General features: G+C 53.1%; 1 protein-coding gene across 2 annotated transcripts in view; it reads right to left on the reverse strand.

Moving 5' to 3' along the window:
- DSCAML1 (DS cell adhesion molecule like 1) overlaps positions 1–19039 on the reverse strand; it is a 328360-nt gene extending 309321 nt beyond the window's left edge. The window contains exons 1-2 of one of the 2 annotated variants that reach the window (XM_012773648.2): positions 18861–19039; positions 2243–2560 (exon numbers count right to left, since the gene is read on the reverse strand). In XM_012773648.2, the coding sequence (XP_012629102.2) occupies positions 2243–2560; positions 18861–18906 (364 nt within the window). In that variant the 5' untranslated portion in view covers positions 18907–19039. The remainder of the gene's footprint in view (positions 1–2242; positions 2561–18860) is intronic. The other variant, XM_076002544.1, reaches the window with a different exon arrangement.
- Between the last annotated feature and the right edge of the window lie 2230 nt (positions 19040–21269).

A 21269-nucleotide genomic window follows, 5' to 3' on the forward strand; every position in this document is an offset into this window, starting at 1 on the left:
CCATCCTTCCACCCCCTTCCCTGCCAAGCAGAGCTGGAACATCCACAGCCCCACTGCCTACCGACCTTGTCCCTCAGCAGGCACCTGGGCAGTGTGCCCCGCTTGTCTCCCTGCCATGGTTGCCAAGGCGACACTTAGGGCCCTGGCAGCCCCTCCCCCGGCGGTGCACCTGCAGCCCCTCTGGCATCACCAAGAGCGGCTTAATTGGTTGTTTCCCGTGAGCCAGCCCTGCCTGGCCAGCCCAGGGCCCAGGCTCCGTTTTTTCCCCTTCTGGAGTTGTGGCCGCGATGGGGAAGGTGGAGTAGAGAGAAGAGGGCACAGGCACTGCCACAGATGTGGGAGAGCGCAGAGGAGACCAAGGGGAGCTGACCCTCAGGAGCAGCAGAGCGGGGAGTGGAAAGGGCAGGCTGGGGTACAGGCAACCCAAGATGTCTCAGAAACCCAGCAGAGGGTGATTGTTCTGATTGTTCATGGCACCAAACAAGCAGGTCCTGTCTCCTGCGCTGACCTGCTATGTTATCCTGGACAAGGGTCAGTTAACCTTTTGGAGCCTCAGTTTCCCCAATTGCAAAAGGAAGTAACAACAGAGCAGCATGTAAAAAGCCTGGCACCCAGAAAGCACTCCGACAACGTGGCTTTTCATGATACCTGTACCTCTGTGATTAACTATGTGCCCTTGGCAAGTGACTTAAACCTCTCTTTGTCTTAATCTCCTCATTTGTAAGAAACACTCTACAGACTCACTGTGAAAACTGCATCCTAACTCAATGGCAGGCATGTAGCAGGAAACACAATGTCCTCGCTTAGCCCAACCCTCCAGGCTGTGGAGGCCACAGCTGGGCCCCAAATCCAGGCCTCAGGGCTCCCAGCCTAGCACTTGGTCTTGCTAGGGTTGAACAGTGCAAAGGACCTAATCCTAGAAAGAAATTCCATAGGGAGCCCAGGAGCCAAACCCTGAGCATGGCCCTGGGTTCGAAGAGCTCCTAGTCTCCCCCCAAACCAACCAGTGGAATGAAGCAGAACTCTCACCCTGCCTCTCCCCCTGGTCCCACCTACATGGAACTTTGTCCTTGTGAGAGGAGAGAAAGACCCAAGAAGTCAGAGAAAGGCTGTCACTGGTTTGGAGGCCTTCCCCAGAACCTCTGTCCTTGGCCAGCCTAACACAATCCCCAGGAAAGACGGCACAGCCTAGACCTGGCGCCACAGCCTAGACCTGGCGCCACAGCCTAGACCTGGCTAGAACGCCACCTGTCCTCTCCTGCAAGAACAGCTCCTCTAAGAAAACCATCCCCAGAACTTTACAACTATTCAAGGCACACCTTACCACTGATTATGACACACCAGCATATCACGATGTCCTAGTTAAGAACGGCTGATCTAAGCTATCCTCTCACCGCCAGACCTAACCCAGAGAAATGAGACTCTCTATTTTCTTTAAAGAGATCACTGGAGAAACCCTACTTCCTTGCCTCCATGCACTCTTCCAAAGGCCAAAATCCTTCACTGCTAAAAGTTTTCCATCATGAATTTTACCTAAAATGCTTGTTCTCATGAGATATGTTATATTCAAACATCCCTGAGCAGTAGAATGGACAAAGTGTGCCCTAGCCACATGGTACAACACTAGACAGTAACGAGAATGAATGGCCTACCACCACGCACAGCAGGAGTGGTAGATCCTACAAATAGAATCCTGAGCCAAGGGTCAAGAGAATATATACTGTAGGGTTCCATTTATGTAAAGGTCAAAAAGAAGCAAAACATCTGCATTGTTAAAAGTCAGGATAGTGGTTCCTCTTAGGGGAATAGTATATGAAAAACGCATGAGGAAGGTTTCTGAGGTGCTGACACTGTACAGTAGTTGAACTTTGTGAAAATTCATTGTGCTACACACTTCTGTGCATTTTACATATTATAATTCACTGAGTGTTTTCTATGAGTCAAGGGCTGAAGTGAGCACCTAACTTAAATGAGCACTATCTCATTTAATGGTAGTGCGGTAGAAGTAGGTACTAGCGTCCACTCTGCAGATGAGAAAACTGAGGCTTAGAAAGGCATCTCTTATGCCTAAGAACACGCAATAGATGGTAGAGCTAAGATTCAAAGAAGAACAACACGACTGTCCTTGAGTGAAAGATTTCTTGCAACACCCCCTAGGCATGTTACACATGTGTCCTAAGAAATCCCATCCCGGCCTTCACACCGAGCTCCCGAGTCGGGGAGCGGGCATCCTGTCCCTTACCTGCTTTGACGCGGATGTTGGGGCTCCGGATCTTGCCGGCAGCGTTCTCCGCGGTGCAGAAGTAGTCATTGTCGTGGATAAAGCTATTGAAGGCGGAGGGGGAGAAGGGGTAGAGCTGCAGCGTCCCGTTGGCGTGGACGTGCCGGATGTGCGGCACGTCGTAGATGTCGTCCCCCGTGGCCAGGTACCATCGAAGGGCCGCGCTGGGGGAGCCGGCGGCCGGGCAGGGCACCACCACCCCCACGGAGCTGGAAAATGTCACCTGCTGCAACGAGTCATTTACAAAGTAGAGGCTGGTGCCGACATCTTCAGGGCGGGCTGCAGGGGAGGTGAAGGGAGGGAATCAGTTAGGATGTGCTCTATGATATCCTCACAGGCCACGGGCGTGCACAGATGGCACTTGTGCACGCCACCTTCAAGCACCATCATTCGATACCCACTTATTGAGTGCTGGCTATACACCAGGCACTGGCAAACGCAGATAAGAGATAGTTCGTGCCCTATAGAAGCTTCTGGCCTTGCACCGGAATGGTAAGTTAAAAGTCTTATTCTCTGTACCAAGCCAAGGCCATGGGGAGAGGCTGCCACACGCTCTATGTTGAATGTTCCAAAGTCATGACCCACCATTGACATCCACACATTAGGAGAGACACTGCATGTTTGGGTAAATAAATGTTTGCTAAGCACCTACTATAGACACGCAAGTTCACACCTGTTACCTTGGTTCTTCTGTACAACCCTGAGAGGAGATGGTATCACCCCTTGTTTACCACCCTGTTTTACAGGCTGAAAACTGTTATGTGATTTGTTACACAGCTGGCTTACAGAACTGAAATTTGAACTCATTGCTCATAAAGAGGATTTTAATGCTCTTTCTACCATGCCGCGGAGGAAAGGTAAAAGTTATCAAAACCACGTTCTAAGACGGATGGCTGCAGGAACTGCGATGCACACGTGGAAGATGGAAGACTGCAGGAGGCCTTAAGAGCTGGCCTCAACCCCTGGAGGTTGATTGTAAAAACGCATTGCCACCAAGGGCTGAATGAGGACCAGCCGGCGGGTGGATAAGATCCAGGCTTGGGGAGCCAAGGACCCAGCTTCTAAACCAGCCCTGACACCAACTGACTGCAGAATTCCCTTCCCCTCTCTGATCATCTGCTCCTTGGCTTATGAAATGGGGGTTGAGGGGGAGGATGGACAAGACTGCAAAGACCCCTCCCATGTCTGACACGCTGCTGTTCCAACCCTCAACCACACAGGAGACCGCTCTCGCGGTTACAGCAGGCAATGGCAGGGCCCCCTGGCTGAGAGGACTCTCAGCTCTACTCCTCCATCCCAGCACAGGGCCTTGCTATTTGCTGCTCTTGCCCCAGCAGCCCCGAACGTTGGCATCGAGGGGCCCTCCCTGAGGGGCCTTCCCTCACTCCCTCCCCGGGAGCCTGCTCGCAAGTGCAAGCAAACCCAGAGCAAGAGAGGGTCAGGTCCCAGGTCTCCAGCTGGAAGCCACTCCCTCTCCACCAGGAAGATCAAGGAGCAAACAAACCACTCTGCTGCTTGTTTAAAGAACGTTGCAGGGGACCCAACTTGACCTCAATTTCCACAACTTTATAGGGAGGGGGAGGGCCCACATCCAGCTGTATTAATATTCTTGGCTTAACTCTGAGCCGAGCCTCCGGGGAGAATACACCAGGCAGCTCGTTGAGGAAGGCCATTAAGCCTCATTGGTCAGAGCAATTCACATCGTCTCATAAAAAGCCGTGATGAAGCCATTAGCAGACGTGCCGGAAAACACATTCGTGGGCTCCTCGCTGCGGTGTCAGGGGCGTCCTCTTAGCAGCAAATGCATTTGCCGTCCCCACCAGCCACTGCACCCTTAGCAGCTGAAAAGCATTTGGGGGTGGGGGCGGCACATCGCCTTGCCCTCCTCCTCCTCATGCTGCTTCCCTGTGTGACAGTCACAGGGCTGGTGGTTGAGCATGTCAGCTCTCTGGGGACCCTCAGGGGCTACCGAAGCATGCCCAGCTTGCAGTGGCTAGAGTACCCCAAGATCATGCAATCATACCATCTCACCAGCGAGCAAAGGGAGGCTGGGGAGCACACTGAGCAGGTCCCACTCCCAGGACTCTGCTCACCTTCCCAGAGACTTCCTTACGAGGTTCATTCAGCAAATATTTGCGAAGCGTCTTCTATGTGCCAGGCCCTGTTGTAAGGACTTAATGACCTCTTTTCGTTCTCCCACCCACATTATGAGATAGGTAGTGTCATCATCCCAGTTTACAGATGAGGAAACTAAGGCACTCATGGAAGCAACATACCCAAGACCACACAGCCAGTGAGTGAGGGCTCTGGGGTGCAGACTCAGGCAATCGGACCCCAGAGTCCCTTTCTTAACCATTAGCTGATGTATGGCCACAGTGGAACCCCTGCAAAAAATAAAAGGGGGATCTTCATCTTCCTCACACACAAACCAGCCACCAACTTCCATTTTTAGCCGGCCAAGAACAGGATTAACACACATACTGCACGCACACACTCACACAGCACACACCCCTCCTGGGAGCGGGCTCTGGACATTCCAGCCAATCCAGCTTTGGGGAGCAGGGACACTGCTCCGGCATTGTGGTTGCTTCCCGAGACAACCTAGTTAATCAGACCCCCTTCATCCTAGCAGCTTCATGGATTTTGAGAGCCAAAGTCCATCAAGGTCCAGAAAGACTCTACGTTGTGTCTGACAAATGGGCTTAGGCAGCTGAGAAACATCCCTGCCAGGGAGGAATCCAGCAATTGTCTGACTCAAGGGCGAGGCCGAGTCGATACTCAAGGCCAAGTTAAGGAAAAGTATGATGTAGCCCACTGTTACGATACTACCCCCGGCAGTCACAGCAGCGCCACTGACTTCACTGTTAACTACAGACAGGGCGCAGCGCCAGGTCCATTCTAGATATTATATTTGTATTATGTAGATTTTATATTTAATCTTCATAACTCCCTGGGGGGTGTTGTTGTTATTATTTCCATTTTACAGATATGGAAATGAAGACTCTGAGAAGTTACCTAACTCACCCAAAGTCACACGACGTGCGAGTTCCAGAGCTGGGAGCGTGACCCGGCTTTGCCTCACACCAGAGCCAGAGAATGCACTTGTATGAACCACAGAATCTGTTCTTCCAGCTTGGGGACCCCTTCCTGCCCTTTCCTCTATCCCAGCCTACTCCCAACACATGCTCCTACCCACTTCTCTCCTGGCTGGAAATCTGGAAATGCACTCCACTCTCCCTGCCTCCTGAGACAGCCCCTTCCTGAGCCCTCCCCACCCACCCCTGCTCCCACCAGGAGCATCAGCCACGATGACAGCAGCCTTCCTGCAACTCTGGGCCTCGGATCTTGCCAGAGCCAAGGACACAAGGTTCCCGGCAACTACAAATGGGTAGATTTAATTGATGAATTGACTGGGATTGTCCAGCCACCTGTCAGGCCCGATGAAACGGCAGATTTATAGCAAAAGGCGAGTAGCCTCATATTTCTCCCAGCCTGGGATGGGAGCTTCTGTCTTCTGAGTCTGGGGGAGCTGGGGAGGATCAGACACACCATTCATTTCTGCTTACGGCTCTGACAGTGCATTGCCATTATGAAACATCACCCTCAGGTGTAAAACAATAGCATTTTGCACTTACATTGGGTTCGTATTTTACCATCACAAGGCACCTGTCAGCTCAGAATGCAGAAGCCCTTAAATAAACATTAATTTAGCCTCACCCTGCCTGCCAAGAGAAAGGAGCGAGCAAATCCATAAAGGGGAAACTGAGGCACAGACCACCAAATACCTCAAATCCCTATGTGCCACGTTGAGGGCTGGGCACATGGGCAACAGGTATGTGACTGCAGAAGCAATGGACATGTTCAGTCACCCAGGGACAGAAAGGGGAGTAGCAAGGGCCCGATGTCCTCACTCTGACCTCACAGAGTCTTCTGTGGCTTCTGTGACGGGAGCTCCGCCTCCTTCCCAGGCTCCTGTTGGGATATTCAGAGCAGTGACAAAGCCTCAGCAAGCTCAGAGGAGCAGGGAGGCGTGTGCAACACACAGCACCCTGCCACAGGGTCTGGCAGAACTACCTTCCCTCCTGGGGCTCACCCCTCCCCTGCTGTGTGATCTCAGGCAAGACACTTAGCCTTTCTGAGCCTGGATGTCCTCCTTTACAAAAGGGGGGGAGTGCACCACCTTCCCTGCTTCCCAGGGCTGCCGAGCAGGCGACACGATGTGAAAGTTCTGGGTTCCCCACGAGGTTGTACGGCCGTGAGGGATGGGGACTGTTATATAGGTCCCAGCTCTCCCCAAGGGTGGAGGGTGCCTTAGTTACTGCAGAGCTGAAAGTGCACAGCCCCGCCCTGCAGCCCTGCAGAGTTTAACCCCCCTCCAAACCCTGCTTCCTCTCAACTGACCCCTGCACCCTTCCCTTCTCTGACCCAGGGAGCGGGACCCTCTTTCATCCCCTCAGGAGACGTTTACCAAGCACCAGCCAGGTGCTCTCAGTCCCCCAGGAGTGGTGGGTGGCATCAAAGATAAGGAAGAATGGCTCCACCTTCCAGAAGCATGACCGGGGGACGTGAGTGAGGCCGGGCTGAAAGCACTGATTCCCACAGGAGCCCAGAAGGGAGGAAGAGAGAGAGGTTACTCAGTAGCCAGACAAAAAGCTTTGGGCATGGGACCTGAGCTGAGCCGGAAGGAAGCTCTGAAGAGGTGGGGTGGGGCAAGGGGAGGTGCTCCCAGAGGACAGCCGGGGCTACCACAGGCACAGTGGGTGGGGCATGTTTGGGGACCCCGCAGAACCTTTGAGGCCAGAGCACTGGGTAGGCCTGGGGCGAAGAGGCCAAACCACCTGGACTGGGGAGCGTGGCCCTCAGTGGTGAAGGTGGCGGGAAACATGGAAAGGTCTGCAGCGTGGGGGAGCAAGCACGGTGCAGGGTGTCGGACAGCCCCGTCAGCGGCAACTGAGACTACTCAACTTCTCCTAGTCCTTATGCCTAACTCTGTTGGCATTTTGGTGGGACATGTGTTTCCCTGAAGTTTTATTGACCTGGCTACTGTATCGAGTCCTCAAAAGAAGGGAGGCTAACAATTTATTGAGTGCCTACTGTGTGCCAGGCACTGGGCTTGGGTGCTTCAGGGCATCTCCTCGTTTCATCCTCACACGCAGGCATGTGGCGGGGGTGACCTTAGTCTCACGTTACAGGTGCGGGAAAGGAGGCCGAGCGGGGTCGATGTCTTGGGGTCGATGTCTTCCCCAAGACTGTACGGCGAGAAAGAGATGGAGCCAGAATTCGGTGGAGGCCTGTCTGGCCCCAAAGCTCGAGCTTTTCCCTTTACCAGGCTGAAGAGTTCAAAGTCTGGGGCTTTGAGGGGTTTCTCCTTCACCTCTTCGAGCCAGTCCCAGCTTGGAAAGCAAATTCCTTCACAGGAAGCGCCTACCTTCTTCTCAAACCCCAGTCACTGTCCCCAGCTCCCTCTTCCCTCTGCAGACAGAAGCAGGCATATTTACAGAGAAAGAGGGGGAGGGGGACACTTCATAAATAAAAAGGGAGACTCTCAGATCAACAGCGAAGCTTCTTCTGGTCAAAGGGGGAAATGGGTTTTTAATAGAAAATGGAAGTTATGGGCTTGGTTGTCATGTGACAGACGCCCAGACTTAAACCCATTTAATCTTCTCCGCCGTTTAACATTGAGCACCGCCCCGATGCTGTGTTTCATGAAACAGGCTCCAAATCGCTAGGAGATTAGAAGTGTGGAAATAGCACAGCAATATTTTTAAACCAGAAATCGCCCCCAGGCATTTGGGCCGCCTGCCCTCAGGGTCACCGCTGAAACCTAAGCATCCACTGCATGCACCCTCTCGCCCGCCCTCCGCTGCCTGGGCACCAGGATTGGTTTGGGGACGGGAAACTGACACCTGTGTATGTGACACCATGGGCTCCCACCCCGCCTTCCCCGGGTTGGGATAGGGGTGCCCGGCCGCTGTCTGAGGCTTCCCGCCCAGGTGCACGTACAGTTCCCCCCATGTCATCGTGAATGACAGCCCAAGGGGACTGAAATATTAACACCTCGCCACCTCCACAGGGAGGATGAGTCATTTTGTTCTCTTCCCTTACGATATTTACTCGTCCCATTCACTGGACTGTCCATCCGGGAGCATCCACCAGCCGCCAGCGCTGGGCCCCTGCGACACCCACAACCACCCTTGGAGGAGCAGGTTTGCTCCGGCACTGCCAGCATGGGTGCAGGAAGCCCTTGGGTTTTCAGGGGAGAGGGGCGGAAGCGGCGTGAGGACCGAGGGGGCAGGAGGCGTCCTCTCCCTGCAGGGCTGGGAGCTCCCGAGGGCAGCAACTGCCTTAGTCATCACTCTGAGCCATCCCCTGAGCAAACACTGGGCACTTAGCACAGTGGTTAAAAGCCCAGACTCCCAGAGCTGACTCCCTACTTTGTCACTTACAAGCAGCGTGTGTACCCTCAAACAAGATTACCTCCCCTCTCCGCGCCTTAGTTTCCCCACCTATAAAGCGGAGGTGAGGAAAAATGTCTACCTCAAGCATTCTTATGGTTAGATGAGTTAATACATATCAAGAGCTTAGGACAGTTTCTGGTGTAAGTATCTGTGGCTATTGTTACAAGTATCATACCGGAGCAGGCAAGCAGTAAGTATTTCTGGAAAAAAAAATGAAACCTCGTGCAACAAATATTTATTGCTGGCCTACAATGAGAATCATGATAACTTAAAACAGTGGTTCTGAAATGTTAATGTGTATGAGAATCACTAGAGAGCTTGTTAAAGATGCAAAGCCTTAGATAACAGATTCACCACGTTTGTCATAAGGCCCAGAAATTCTATTTCTGATGCAGGTGTCTTCTGTCTATACTCAGGGTAACAGGCCTTAGAAAAAGTAGATTTGCCATGCTGGACTTCAAAATCTGCCTTCCCAACAACAGACGGTTCTCATCAGCTTGGCCGACAAGACCTTACCACCACATTAATTAACTCAATTTGATGATCAAGTTAATAAAATAATGGTGGAATAATCAATAACAACAGAGCAATGCAATAGCCACACAGCTTTTGCTGACCCCCAGGCCTTGCACAGAGCTCTTTATGCAGATGTGGGCTGGCTGGAGAGGTTTCTTGGATTGATCTGCAAGGTTGATTACTTCACCGCATTTCCACACAAAGGTTTTCGCAGGAGATATATGATGTGCCTTCACTCTGATTGTTCTCATCCCAGAGTTGGACAAATTGGGTCCAGAGAGGATCAATGAGTGGGGTCTCTGCTCAACCACCAAGTCCATTCAGAATCCAGATTGGGACCTAGTGAGGTGGCTCACATCTGGAATCCTAGCACTTTGTGGGCAGGAGAATCACTTGAGGCCAGGAGTTTGGAGACCAGCCTGAGCAACATAGCAAGACCCTGTCTCTACAAAAAATAGAAAAATTAGCCAGGCTAGCTACTTGGGAGGCTGAGGCAGGAAGATCACTTGAGCTCAGGAGTTCGAGGTTGCAGTGATCTATGATGACGCCACAGCACTCTAGCCAGACAGTGACCAAGTGAGACCCTGTTTCAAAAAAACAAAAACAAAAAACCCAGGTGGGGACCAGCTATACGAGGTCTTGCTCCTTCACCAAAAACCCCTTGTGGTGCATCCACACCTTGGAGACCGTCTGAGTCTAGACCCTGGGGAGGAGAGGGTTGAGTCTCCCAGACAGCATCAGCCCGAGCTGTATTCCCCCTTGGACAGGATGGCGCCAAACCCTGTGCTCTCTCTCTGTGGCTTTCTCTGCACCTGCCACAGCTGCTCTGCCACCACCTTCATCACCATTGCCACCGCTTCTTTTTAGCAGTTATTTTGTGCTAGGCACGGTGCAAACTCCTTTTCTCCAGTTGCTGTGTATTTAATTCTTAACAATAGCCCTTGAATGCAGCCACTGCTCAAGACCCCATTTTACAGATAAGAAAACAGGTTCTCAGGGCAGGTAATTTCCTGGCGTTGCACAGCTAGTCGTGGCAGAGCTGCCTGTGATGCCCAGGCCTCCCTTACTCTGGGATGCCTTACTCAACGGGCGCACTATGAGCCAGACTGACTCAGACGCCCCCCAAAGTGTGAGCACACCATAGGGGGCTATTCTGACGAAGGACAGCAATTTGGGGTATGACAATCCTGAATTATTTGGAACTATCCCAGCCATCAGACATTTCACCTGCTCTCATTCCTCCTCCAACTATAATAAATGTCAGCAGCACCCTAGTCATTGAGACGACCAAAAAGCACCCCCAATTTCCAATCCCGATGAGAAGCACTGCTAAGTACTCTCCCCATGTCCACCGGGAATGTGGGTGGCTTTGGTTTTTGTCCTTTAAGATTCTTAGCACAAACATAGTTCCTGTAACCAGCAACCAGAAAGCTATGAGACCAGGGAAGAGGCAGCTACCCTTCAACCTACAAGGCCCCTGCACCATCGGCTCCAGGAGAAGTTACAAGCAACAGCTGACAGTCAGACTCTTTAATCTTCTAGCCCTTTCTAGACAGGGCCTGTCAAAGGAAGGTCCCTTATGGTCAGAAAGTTCTTTCCAGGGAGTCGGCTCAGACAGCACAGTTGTCCCCAGAGAATCCTAGATTTAGATTGTTAATGCTTGAGGGACTGAAAGAGATTATTTTGTCCAATCTCCTCCATTCACAAGGCCTGGAGAGGTGGAGTCATTTGCCCCAGGGACACAGCCAGCAGAGTCCAGGCTGGGACTGGAGCACCGCCTCCTCTGGCTCTTCCAGTTCTGGCCGCCCCACTGTCAAGCGAGGAACGCAGGGGTGTCCTGGAGCACCGAGACGCTGTCATACGAGAGAACGTCAGAGGAATGAGGGATGCCGCGTGTCTAGAGGAGGGGCCTCGGATGGGCGGGACATCTGTCTATGAGCAGTTGACGGTTGTCAAGAGGAAGGGGGCTTCGCTTTCATCTGTGTGGCCCAAAAGGTGAACCCAGGACCAGTGAGTAGAAGGAACAAGACCACACAGGGTTTGGCTCATTCTACGGATGGACTCTGCTCCAGCCAGAGCTGTGTCGCCAGAAATGCCCTGCCTTGTGAGGAAGGAGTTCCCTGTTCCTGGAAGTGCTGGGATAGAGGACGAGAACTGCTGGCGGGGAGGCTGCAGAGGGACCAGGCATCTGATTAGGGGACAGATTCCATGTCCTGAAAGATGCCTTCCAACCCTGGAAGACTTTTTCCCATGGAGGTCACCTGGATCTCCCTCCCACCCTCAAAGCAGGCCCCCCTTCCTCCTCCATACCCCCTGACTCTGGGCAAGCCACCCTGGAAGCAGGATGCCCCTAACTCTTGATTCCACAGGGTTCTCAGGGATTCCTGTGAGTACTGTGGCCTCAAACGAGGTCACACAAGGTGGAACTCTGGGCCTACTGCTCTTTCCACAAAAGACTAGATTCCCTGCAGGGACAGCCATCCTTTGGGGGAGTAGTCCAGAGGACTAACTATGGGCTAAACATGGGAGCAAGGACCTGGGAGGGGAATGGGGGGAGAGGGAGCAGAGGTCGCCTTCGTCCCACTCCTGCCAGCACTGGGGCCACAGGGCATTTGCCGAGTTTGCTCCAGGAAGACTGTTGCCAGCCTGGCTGTGCCTCTTCAGCTGTTCCCATGATGCTGAAAAGCAAGGCTAGGAAAATTCTCCGTATGTGGGGGGCCCATGGAGGGGGAGACAGCCACAAACAGCTGTGAGACCGTCACCATTCCTGTATGATGAAATGACAGTAATTATGCCTTACACTTCAGCACAGCATTCGTAAGGCTAAAACCGGTTTGCTGTGCCTTTTACATGTGTGTATTTATATGTTTAGTAGACAAAGCACTGTCACATGACATATAATTGTATGACCCTCACTCTATTTATACATACATACAATAACAACTGCTCTGTAGGACAGCCAGGACAAGGGTAATTTTGCCCATTGTACAGATTAGGAAATAGTGGCACATGAACAATTAGGCAACTTGCCCAGGTTAGCCTGGCTGAGCCTTGTTCTGTAGGTCCACGGACAATGCTCTTTCTAATACACACACATCTCGTTAGAATCAGATGGAGATGCAATGGAGTCTAATGGAGATGCAACTAGCATTTGAATAACTGTTGTTAATGAAGATGGTGACCTTGGAAACTGCCAGTGCAGGCGTCATACAGAGCCAGGGCACAGAGAGTGGGGCAGGATGGCTGAACAGATGAGGGGAGTAGCAGCTGGAGTGGCATGGGTGGTCCCCAAGGCTAATGCAGTTCACGCTAAAGCAGCGCTGGACAAACATCTGTTAAGCAGGGCATGCAGGCTGTTGTGCCCACAGCTTCCCCAGCACGTATGGAACCCACAGGCCACGACCTGCCGGGGGCAGCATTTGACCGCTGGGTCATTTGCTGCCTCCCTCTGGCAGACTGGGTCATGCAGGGAGGAGTGACCCAGGGACCCCCAAGGTCATGGGCGGCCAGAAATCTTCCCTTTGCACAAAACTACTTAAAAAACAGAAGCTTATTTCAGCAGGGAGAGACCAAGGAATATATCCAGCTATGGTTACGGGGGCTCACCTGCGAGGAGCACTTGCATAGACTTTATGGCATGAAATCCAGGACAGTTCTTACTCGTGCCAACCATGGTAAAGGTTTACCAACCCACCCTCACCTTCTTTTGGCAGATATGAGACTGGCCTTTGCCTCACCCCAAATCTTAGTCTGGAGCCAACCTCTATCCTCCGCATTGCCACTGCTGTCTAGGGAAAGGGAGTGAGCCGGGCTGCCCAGGGACACCCAGGTGTCCACCGGCCTCAATTATTGCTGAAGGAGTCCTACCGCCTACCCAGCTAGGAGATAGACGGAAGGAGTTGATGCCCCCTGTCCCAGCCACCACTTGGTCTATGTTAGTGTTACACACTCTAAGCCGGTTGGCTTAGCCAAACATGTGGCTGATTAATTAATTAATACACCTGCTCAGGACAGGATCTGATGATGTATTTTGGGGTGGGGGCAGGGGGAGGAAGATAGAGGCAGTGCAGAAAAAATAGAGCTTTATTGAGCACCAACTATGTTCTGGCTACTTTATATGCATTATCTTCCTTAATCCCATTTCATAGCTGGAGAAAACGAGGCTCAGAGAAGCCCAACGTCACATGGCCAGTAAATGCAGAGCCAGGATGTGAATGAAGGGTTTGCCTTGACTTCAAACTTCCACCACTCCAGCAGGTCACAGTATTCTTTATTTTTCCTTATATTCCAATATATAAAATGGATAAAAACTCTGGGTACAAGAATGGGGGTGGGGGGTGCTTGAGGTTCTGCCCACTGGCCCTCCTGTCTCTACCTCTACCCATCCCCTGTGGCCCTACCTAACCCCTCAGACCTGCACACCACATCCTCTGGAAACATCTGTAGGGTCTGGTGGACCAGGGCCTTCCTGCATCAGCAGATGTGCATAAAAATTCTCTCAAAGGACTGGGCGTGGTGGCTCACATCAGTAATCCTAGCACTCTGGGAGGCCGAGGGGGGAGGATGGCTTGAGCCCAGCGGGAGGATCACTTGAGCCCAGGAGTTCAAGACCAGCCTAAGCAAGAGCAAGACCCCATCTCTACTAGAAAATAGAAAAATTAGATGGGTGTCATGGCGCACACCTGTATTCCCCAGCTACTTGGTAGGCTGAGGCAGGAGGATAGCTTTAGCCCAGGAGTTTGAGGTTGCAGTGAGCTGTGATGACACCACGGCACTCTAGCTCGGGGGACAAAGCGAGACTTTATCTTAAAAAAAAGAAAAGAAAAAAAAAGGAAAAAGCTCTGAAAGGTTTTGGAGCTGTACCTGCCATGGTAGGATTCACTCAGGACACTGGAAATGCAGGGAAAAAACATCCCTGAGGCCACACGCCCACTACTGCTCCTGGCTGGCTCCCTGGGAGGGAGTGCTCAGCTCTCTCTCCAAGTGTTTGCTCTTCCAGCATCGCTCCAAACTCCCTTCCTTCTGCAACCACAGTGCCCATATTCCACTGTTGTCCACAACCCCTGAGCCACCCCACATGGCTGAAGCTGCCTTAACAAAGGAAGACTATGAAACCAGGGCTGTTCCTCTAATCTCTAATCTCTCGAAGGCCACAACCCCCTCCCCAGCTGGATGTTGACAAACTGGGAGGGTGGAAGAGCATTCTCCTCCCTTCATGCCCCCATCCCATCAGCTGCCACCTCACCAGCTACCGACTGCAGCCCTGAGCACCCAGCTCCCTCCACTCTGGGGTGCACTCACCAGAAGGCTAATGTAGACCCTGGATTCCTATAGCTGGTGTGCCCCTCTCCTCACCCTCTTTTTTTTCAGCACAAGAGGAACAACCCCACACCCCAAGTTTGGTCTGCCTTAAGGCACCTCTGCCTATTGTGACTCATCGTATCCCAATAGCCCCAGGGGGGCTGTCTGCCCCTGGATGGGGAGGGGCGAGCTCCAGGGCTGCCTTGCCAGATGGCAAACTCAGAGCTGAGTCCCTGTAGGCCTAAAACTCAGACACAGAAGCACTACCAAAACCACCAGTTCTTCTGCTGCTCCTGCCCTGCCCCCATTCCATGCAAGGAGAAGGCCACCACCTGGCTGCTACTGAGGCCGAGATCAAGATGCTACTCACAGAGGGCATGGCTCTTGGCCTGGCTAGGTGAGCATGCAAATCCACATGCAAATGACATGCAAATCTGGGGCTGCCCTTGGGTTTCTGGCACCATGCCACCTCTGCTGCCTGTAACTTGCCCTATTCAGGCACCTGGGTACCCGCTAGAATCTAATGGGCTAGGTAAGGGCTGAGAAAGCACTTTGGGAACTGGGGGCTTTTCCTCTTGATTGCAGCAAATGTCCCCAAGAAAACATCTTCTCCAAGATCATGTGAGTCCCAGCCTGAGACTCATACCCCCCTAAAAAAAAGCTCTCTGAACATCTGCCCTCCCCTCTCCTCATCCTCTAATAAATCCTTCACCAGCCAGTGCAGGAGATCAAACAAGTAACACGGATGGAAATCCTAAGACATGAAGAAGGTAAGGAAGGCTTGAGGTCTGCACCCCTCTGTCAATGGCTAACAGCCCATGAGGTGCTCTGGGCAGACCTACACCCTGTGTCTGGGGACTCCCAGCCTGCTGTCCAGGGGCATGCTTCCTTAGCAAGCTAGCAGGGGCCCAAACCCCTGTCCCCTTGCCCACCTCCTCCCCGTTCCTCATCCTAAGAAAACTGAGCCGCTCCAGCCAGTCCCCTGGGACCTGCTCAACTTAAGCACCGCCTATGGGTCAACTGCTTACTTGCTTTTTGTTCCTAATTGAGCTCCCCATTCTGCTGCAGAAATATATTAAAGGCAGCTGGCTTTGATGCCCAGAAAAACGAAGCATCTGAAAGGTTTGTCGGGCATCACGGCAATTCCATTCTCCCTCATGTTCTTCTAGCAACCAGGGCTTCTCTGCCCACTCACCCCCACCCCCGTATTCACTGGCCCTTCGCCTGCCTTGTCTAAGTTGTGTTTGCCATTTCAAGATTTTAAAAACACATTTCCTCAGTAACCCCCCCCTCTTTTTTTTTTTTAATTAGACGCCGAACAGGGTGTTAGAGATTTTCTTAATGGCCTGACGAAGGCTTTTAATTTGGTCTTCTCAAGAGAGAAGAACCATGCATGAGTCCCCATCGGAGAGGTTGGGGTGGAAAATGAAAAAAAAAAAAATCAATGCAACCCATTATTTTGGCTTTTAGAAAACAGGAATTTTAGTGCCGGGGAAGCTTGTTCTTTTACACAGTAAAAATGCAAATGCAGGCAACACAGATGCTGGCGCGCTGGATGGAACAAGGAGAGCGCCTCGCTGGGGTTCATCCGGCTGCCCAAACCTGGATTTGTTTTGGCAATAATAAGGCAGTTATTGGAGACTCGATAACCGATTATTAAAACACCTTCCCAGTTTAGTTCTGGGGAATCGGTCTTGAGCTCAGGCTTCATCAAAAAAAGATATTTTGAGAGGAATGGAAATAACAGAAGCTTAAAACGCATTCAATAACTGCTTAATTCCATCCAGAGGATGCTCCATCTCATCCTGTTTTCTTCTCCCTCTCCCTGCCTCCTCCGGCTCCTCACAGATGGACGTACAAATTATTGCAAGAGGATATTGTTTTCTGTAACAGGCTCGAACATTCACATTTACATTTTCCTTGGTGCCGCGGGGGTGACTGGCAACGGGAGAGAAAATACACCAAACCCCATCTTTCTTGCGCTCTCTCGGCAACACATCTTCCCCAAGCCGCCTCCGCCTCCGCCTCCCCCCTTCCAAGCCACCCCAAGCAGAACAGGCCCCCGGGACCAGCCTGGCACCTAAGACCCAATTAAGGCACCAAGGGAAAGAAAGGCCTGTCTGGCGAGGCACCCCGGCGCCCAACAGACGCTGGAGCAATGAATCGCAGGGGCACCAGGGCTCTGCAGACCTGAAGGCCACCAAGGGGCAGCCACACCTGGCACCTCCATCCTGCCCACAGGCCCAAGGCCACTGGCAACTTCCTTCTCAAGTTGGAAGAGATTTTGCCCCTCTGGCTGTCCTGTCGTCTTCTGGGCCTCTTCCACCCCCACCCCCATCTGCTCCCTCCCTATCAAATTGCTTGGGCTTCATTTATTAATGCCAGGCTCCTGGAGGGGGGAGGGGAGCCGCCTTCAGGTATTTGCTGAGAGGCCTGCTCCACTCCTGGGGAGTGGGCTGTTCTGGAAGAGGTCTCCAGAAAGGGGGGGGGCAGTTGGGGGGGGCGTTGAGGACAAAGCTGGGCAAGAGTGTGGCAGCAGCTCTGGCCCCGTGCTTTCTCTCCAGACAAAATGGGAGAGGGGTGGGGGGTGGAGAGAGAGCTATTGAGAGAGAAAGCCGCTCCTCACCTTATGTATTTTTAATATTAATGTAATTAAAGCTGTGAGCCCAGCCAGCCTGCGGGGGCGGAGGAAAGCAGGAAGAGCCTGGGGAGAGGGAGACTGAGGGGTAGGGGGTTGAACAGGAAGCAGGCTCCTCGCTCAGCTAAGGTGGGATGAAGGGGTGTGACGCGGGGGGCAAAGGGTTAAACAACCGAGCCCAGCCTTGGTGTGTTACCCAGTGGACCCCACTGGTCTGAGAAACTCAACTACTCTGTCCACAATTCCGAGGCCACCCCTTGTCCCGCATCCTGATCGCTCAGCAAACGCCAGCAGCACCCTGGCCTTCAGTCTGGCTTTGACCCGGGTGTCTACGAATAAGGGTTACCCTCCTCCCTCCAGTCCTCCACGTATTGCGGTCGGCTCTGGCTCCGGGAAGGTGGCAGACTCCAGACCCCTGGGGCTCGGGCGGGGTAGGACTAGACCCCTCCCCAGGCGCCAATCCTCTGCTGGATTGCCCTTCCTCGTGGCCTAGGGGTCAAGAGTTGCTGCTCCAGGGCAACCGCCCAGACAGAGAGGGGAAGAGGCCGCCCCTAGGGCGCGAAGGAGAAAAGTTAGAGGGCTGCACAGGTAACGCTGGGCTTGTTTGAGCGTGTGTGCTCTGCCGCGCAAGGGCGCAGAGTTCGGCCGCCTCATCTCCCGCCATCTGCGCGCCCCAGGGCACGTCCTCTGCGATAGCTGGAAGCCCGACCGCCAGCGCCAGCCTGGTTCCGACTCGGTGCCCAGGTGGCTTCGGTCGGAAATGTCTGCCCTCTTCCAACCTCCCAGTCCCAGCTACCTTGCGGATCAGGTGCGCAGCGCCCCAGCTGCAGGTCTGGACATGCCGGACACCTGGACCCACCCCTAGCAACCCCTTCTCTCCAGAAAGAGGGACACGCCCCCCAGCCCGAAGACTTGTCCCCAGGTCCAGCTGGCCAGGCGCGGAAGCGGAGAATCTCGCACCTTGGGGCGCGCTGCCCGAGGTGGCCACGGTGGCGCAGCCAAACCAGGGCTAGCGCCTGGGGCAGAGGGGTGGGGTGAAGGAGGGTGACCTCCGGGGTTTAGAGAACAAACTTGCTACCCGAGGGACCCCCAGCTGTCAGGACCCCCAGCTACTACCCCCGCCCTGCATCCGGCCAACGCGAGGATAAGCGCCAAGCAATGCGCCCGCATTCGTGCCAGGGCGGGGGTCCGGGGGTGGGGGGTCGAGAGGCGCGCAGAGGTAGCGGAGGAGTAACCGCCAGGTCCGAGGCTCGAACAAGCTAGGAGGACTCCTAGGTGAAGAGTCGCGGCCTGAAGACCCCTCGACTCGGAGGGTACTCCCGGTCCCAGCGCCACCAAGCCGCAGGAAGCGGGCAAGGGGCTGGGGGAGGGGTCTAGGGTAGAACTGCGGCCGGTTTGGAGCAGGAAGATGAGGGGCTCCTTCGCTACCACCTCTACGGGCGCACCCCAAAACGGCAGGCGCGGGTGACTGGCTGAGCGGTCCCGGGCTGACTCTCACTCGGCCCCTCTCCGAGTGCTTGCCCCACCCCTCTGCGCCCGACCCGGGGCCGTGCACAGGGGTCAGTCCCCCGGGCACTTGGAGTGCTCCGGGCACCTCTCCTCGCCTCCAGCCGCGCGCGCCCCGGCCCCGCCGCCTCCGCCGCCCAGCCGCCCGCGCAGGTCTCACCTTTGTGTAAAGAGTCCAGGAGCAGGAGGAAAGTTACCAGCCACATGCCATAAAGAGGCCCTATTCTCCGGGGAGGTGGTCCTGTGGCCGGCCGTGCGGCAGCGCCTCTCCCCCGCTCAGCGCGCTCCCAGCCGCCCGCACTCCGCGCCCCGCTCTCTCTGCTCCTCAGCCCAGCGCTCGGCGGCGGCGGCGGCTCCTCCCTCCTCGGCTCCCCGGCTCCTGTCATCCGCGGGGCTGGGCTAGGCGGCCGCTCTCCCCGCCCCCCCGCAGCACCCCGGGTGGTGATCGCGGCGCGAGCCCTGAGCCCTGACGGCCCCCAGCCCCACAAGCCCAGAGACGGGGGCGGGGCCCAGACCAGACGGGGCCCGATCTGGCTTTGCTGTCTGAGAGGCGAGGGGTCCCTGTACCCCACCGGCTTGGAGCTGTGGTCGCACACAAGCATGTGTCATACATGTGCCAAGAGCCCGCCATGCTCGGGCCAAGGGCGCCCCGTTTCTACTGGCTCAGTAACCTGGGGCATATGCTTCCTACCACTTTCAGACTCAGTTTACCCCCTGGGATGGGGGACCATGGGTGCTCTGGGTAAAATCGAGACTAGGATCTTTCCCAGCCTGGTGCTACTCCCCACCCAAAGCTCATAGCTGCATGCCCTTCTGACTTCTCCTTGCTTCTGCAAGCCTGCCTTCTGCAAAGCCCTGAGTGCAGCCGCCTCCCAGCACTCTGTCCGGATTTTCCTAGGCACTTGGCACATTGTGACTATTTACACAGTTATTTGCAGTCAACAATTTAATGTAGCTATACCTGTGTAGTTTCCTCCTTATCTGCACCTACCCACCTCCCATAGCTTTCTCGCCCAGCAGAAATTGTTTTATTCCTTATACTAGTCTGCATAAAGTTGGCACCTAAGAGAACTTGAGTGAGGCCATCTTCTCATTTACAAAAGGAATGTTGAGCACCTGCTGTGTGCCGCGCACCGTGTTAGGAACTGAAGACCCAGGCTTGGCTGAGCCAGGTCTGCTGTGACGAGCTTAAAAAAGTTGGAAAGCTCTCCTTTTGTCTTACTTCCAAAATAAGGGGCCACAGAGAATCCAGAACAGGGGTCCACGGTAGCCCTGAGAATGGACTGGAAGCCAAGACAGGCCCTTCCCTTTTGTAGGGTCCTGGAGGTCGCCTTGGACGTGCCCTGGCCGCTTGGTTCTACCTGGGCACCTGCGAGGTGTGAAGTGTGAAGGTTGGAGGGAGGTAGGGAGGCTGCTGATTAGCTCCATTTGACAGAGGAAGAAAATTTTCTTCTCCAAAATGACTGGCCTAAGTTCAAGTGGGAGAACTGGGACTCCTCATTCCCTGGTTTTGCCAAAATATCCCTTGAAATTTTAACTAAATTTTGAAAAGTGTGCATTTGCTTTTTTTAATATGTTAAAATATACATAACAGAACATGTACCATTTTAACTGTCTTAAGTGTACTATTCAGTGGCCTTAAATACATTCACAATCTTGTGCAACCATCATCATGCATCATTTCCAAAACTTTTTCATCATCCCAAACAGAAACTCTGCGCCCATTAAACAATAACTCCCCATTCCCCTCTCTTCCCCCGGCCAGTTCCTAGAACCCATCATGCTACTTTCTGTCTCTATGCATTTGCCTATTCTAGGTACATTATATAAGTGTAATCATATAGTATTTGTCCTTTTGTGTCTGGCTTATTTCATTTAATGTTTTCAACATCCAGCCATGTTGTAGTATGTGTCAGAATTTTATTCCTTTTTATGGTTGAATAATACTCCACCTTATTTATATCCACATTTTGTTCATCCATTCATCTGCCAATGAACACTTGAGTTGCTTCCACCTTTTGGCTATTGCGAACAATGCTGCTATGAACATGGATGTACAAATATCTCTTTGTATGCCTGCTTTCAATTCTTTTGAGTATATACCCAGAAGTGGAATTGCTGGATCATATGGTAATTTTATGTTTAACTTTTTGAAGAATTGCCAGGAGCATTTACTTTTTTATATATAGTACTTCAAGAGTTTAAAGGGCTCCCACCTGCAATTGCTCTGTGTAATCCTCACAATACCCTTTGAAATTTTATCAGCCCCCTTTTAAATGGGTGAGAAAATCGAGGCTTAGCTTGTTCAATGTCACTGAGTTTGTATCACAAGCAAGACTGGAACCCAGGTCTCCTAAATCAAGAGCAGCATGGCTGCCTCTATGGGGCACTGCCTCCCTTGGCGGCTACAAGATGCCAAATCTCCACTCTGAAATGCTTTTTCATGAGATGTTTTGTCATTCCAAGACGGGCATAGAACAGAGACCACGAGGGATGTTTAAGATGACCCAGCCCAATCTTCTGCTTCCCAAATGAGCAGACTGAGGCCCACAGTGGGGAAGCCACAGGC

This window comes from Microcebus murinus, chromosome 4 (genome assembly GCF_040939455.1).
Source record: "Microcebus murinus isolate Inina chromosome 4, M.murinus_Inina_mat1.0, whole genome shotgun sequence".
NCBI classification, from domain to species: Eukaryota; Metazoa; Chordata; class Mammalia; order Primates; family Cheirogaleidae; genus Microcebus; species Microcebus murinus.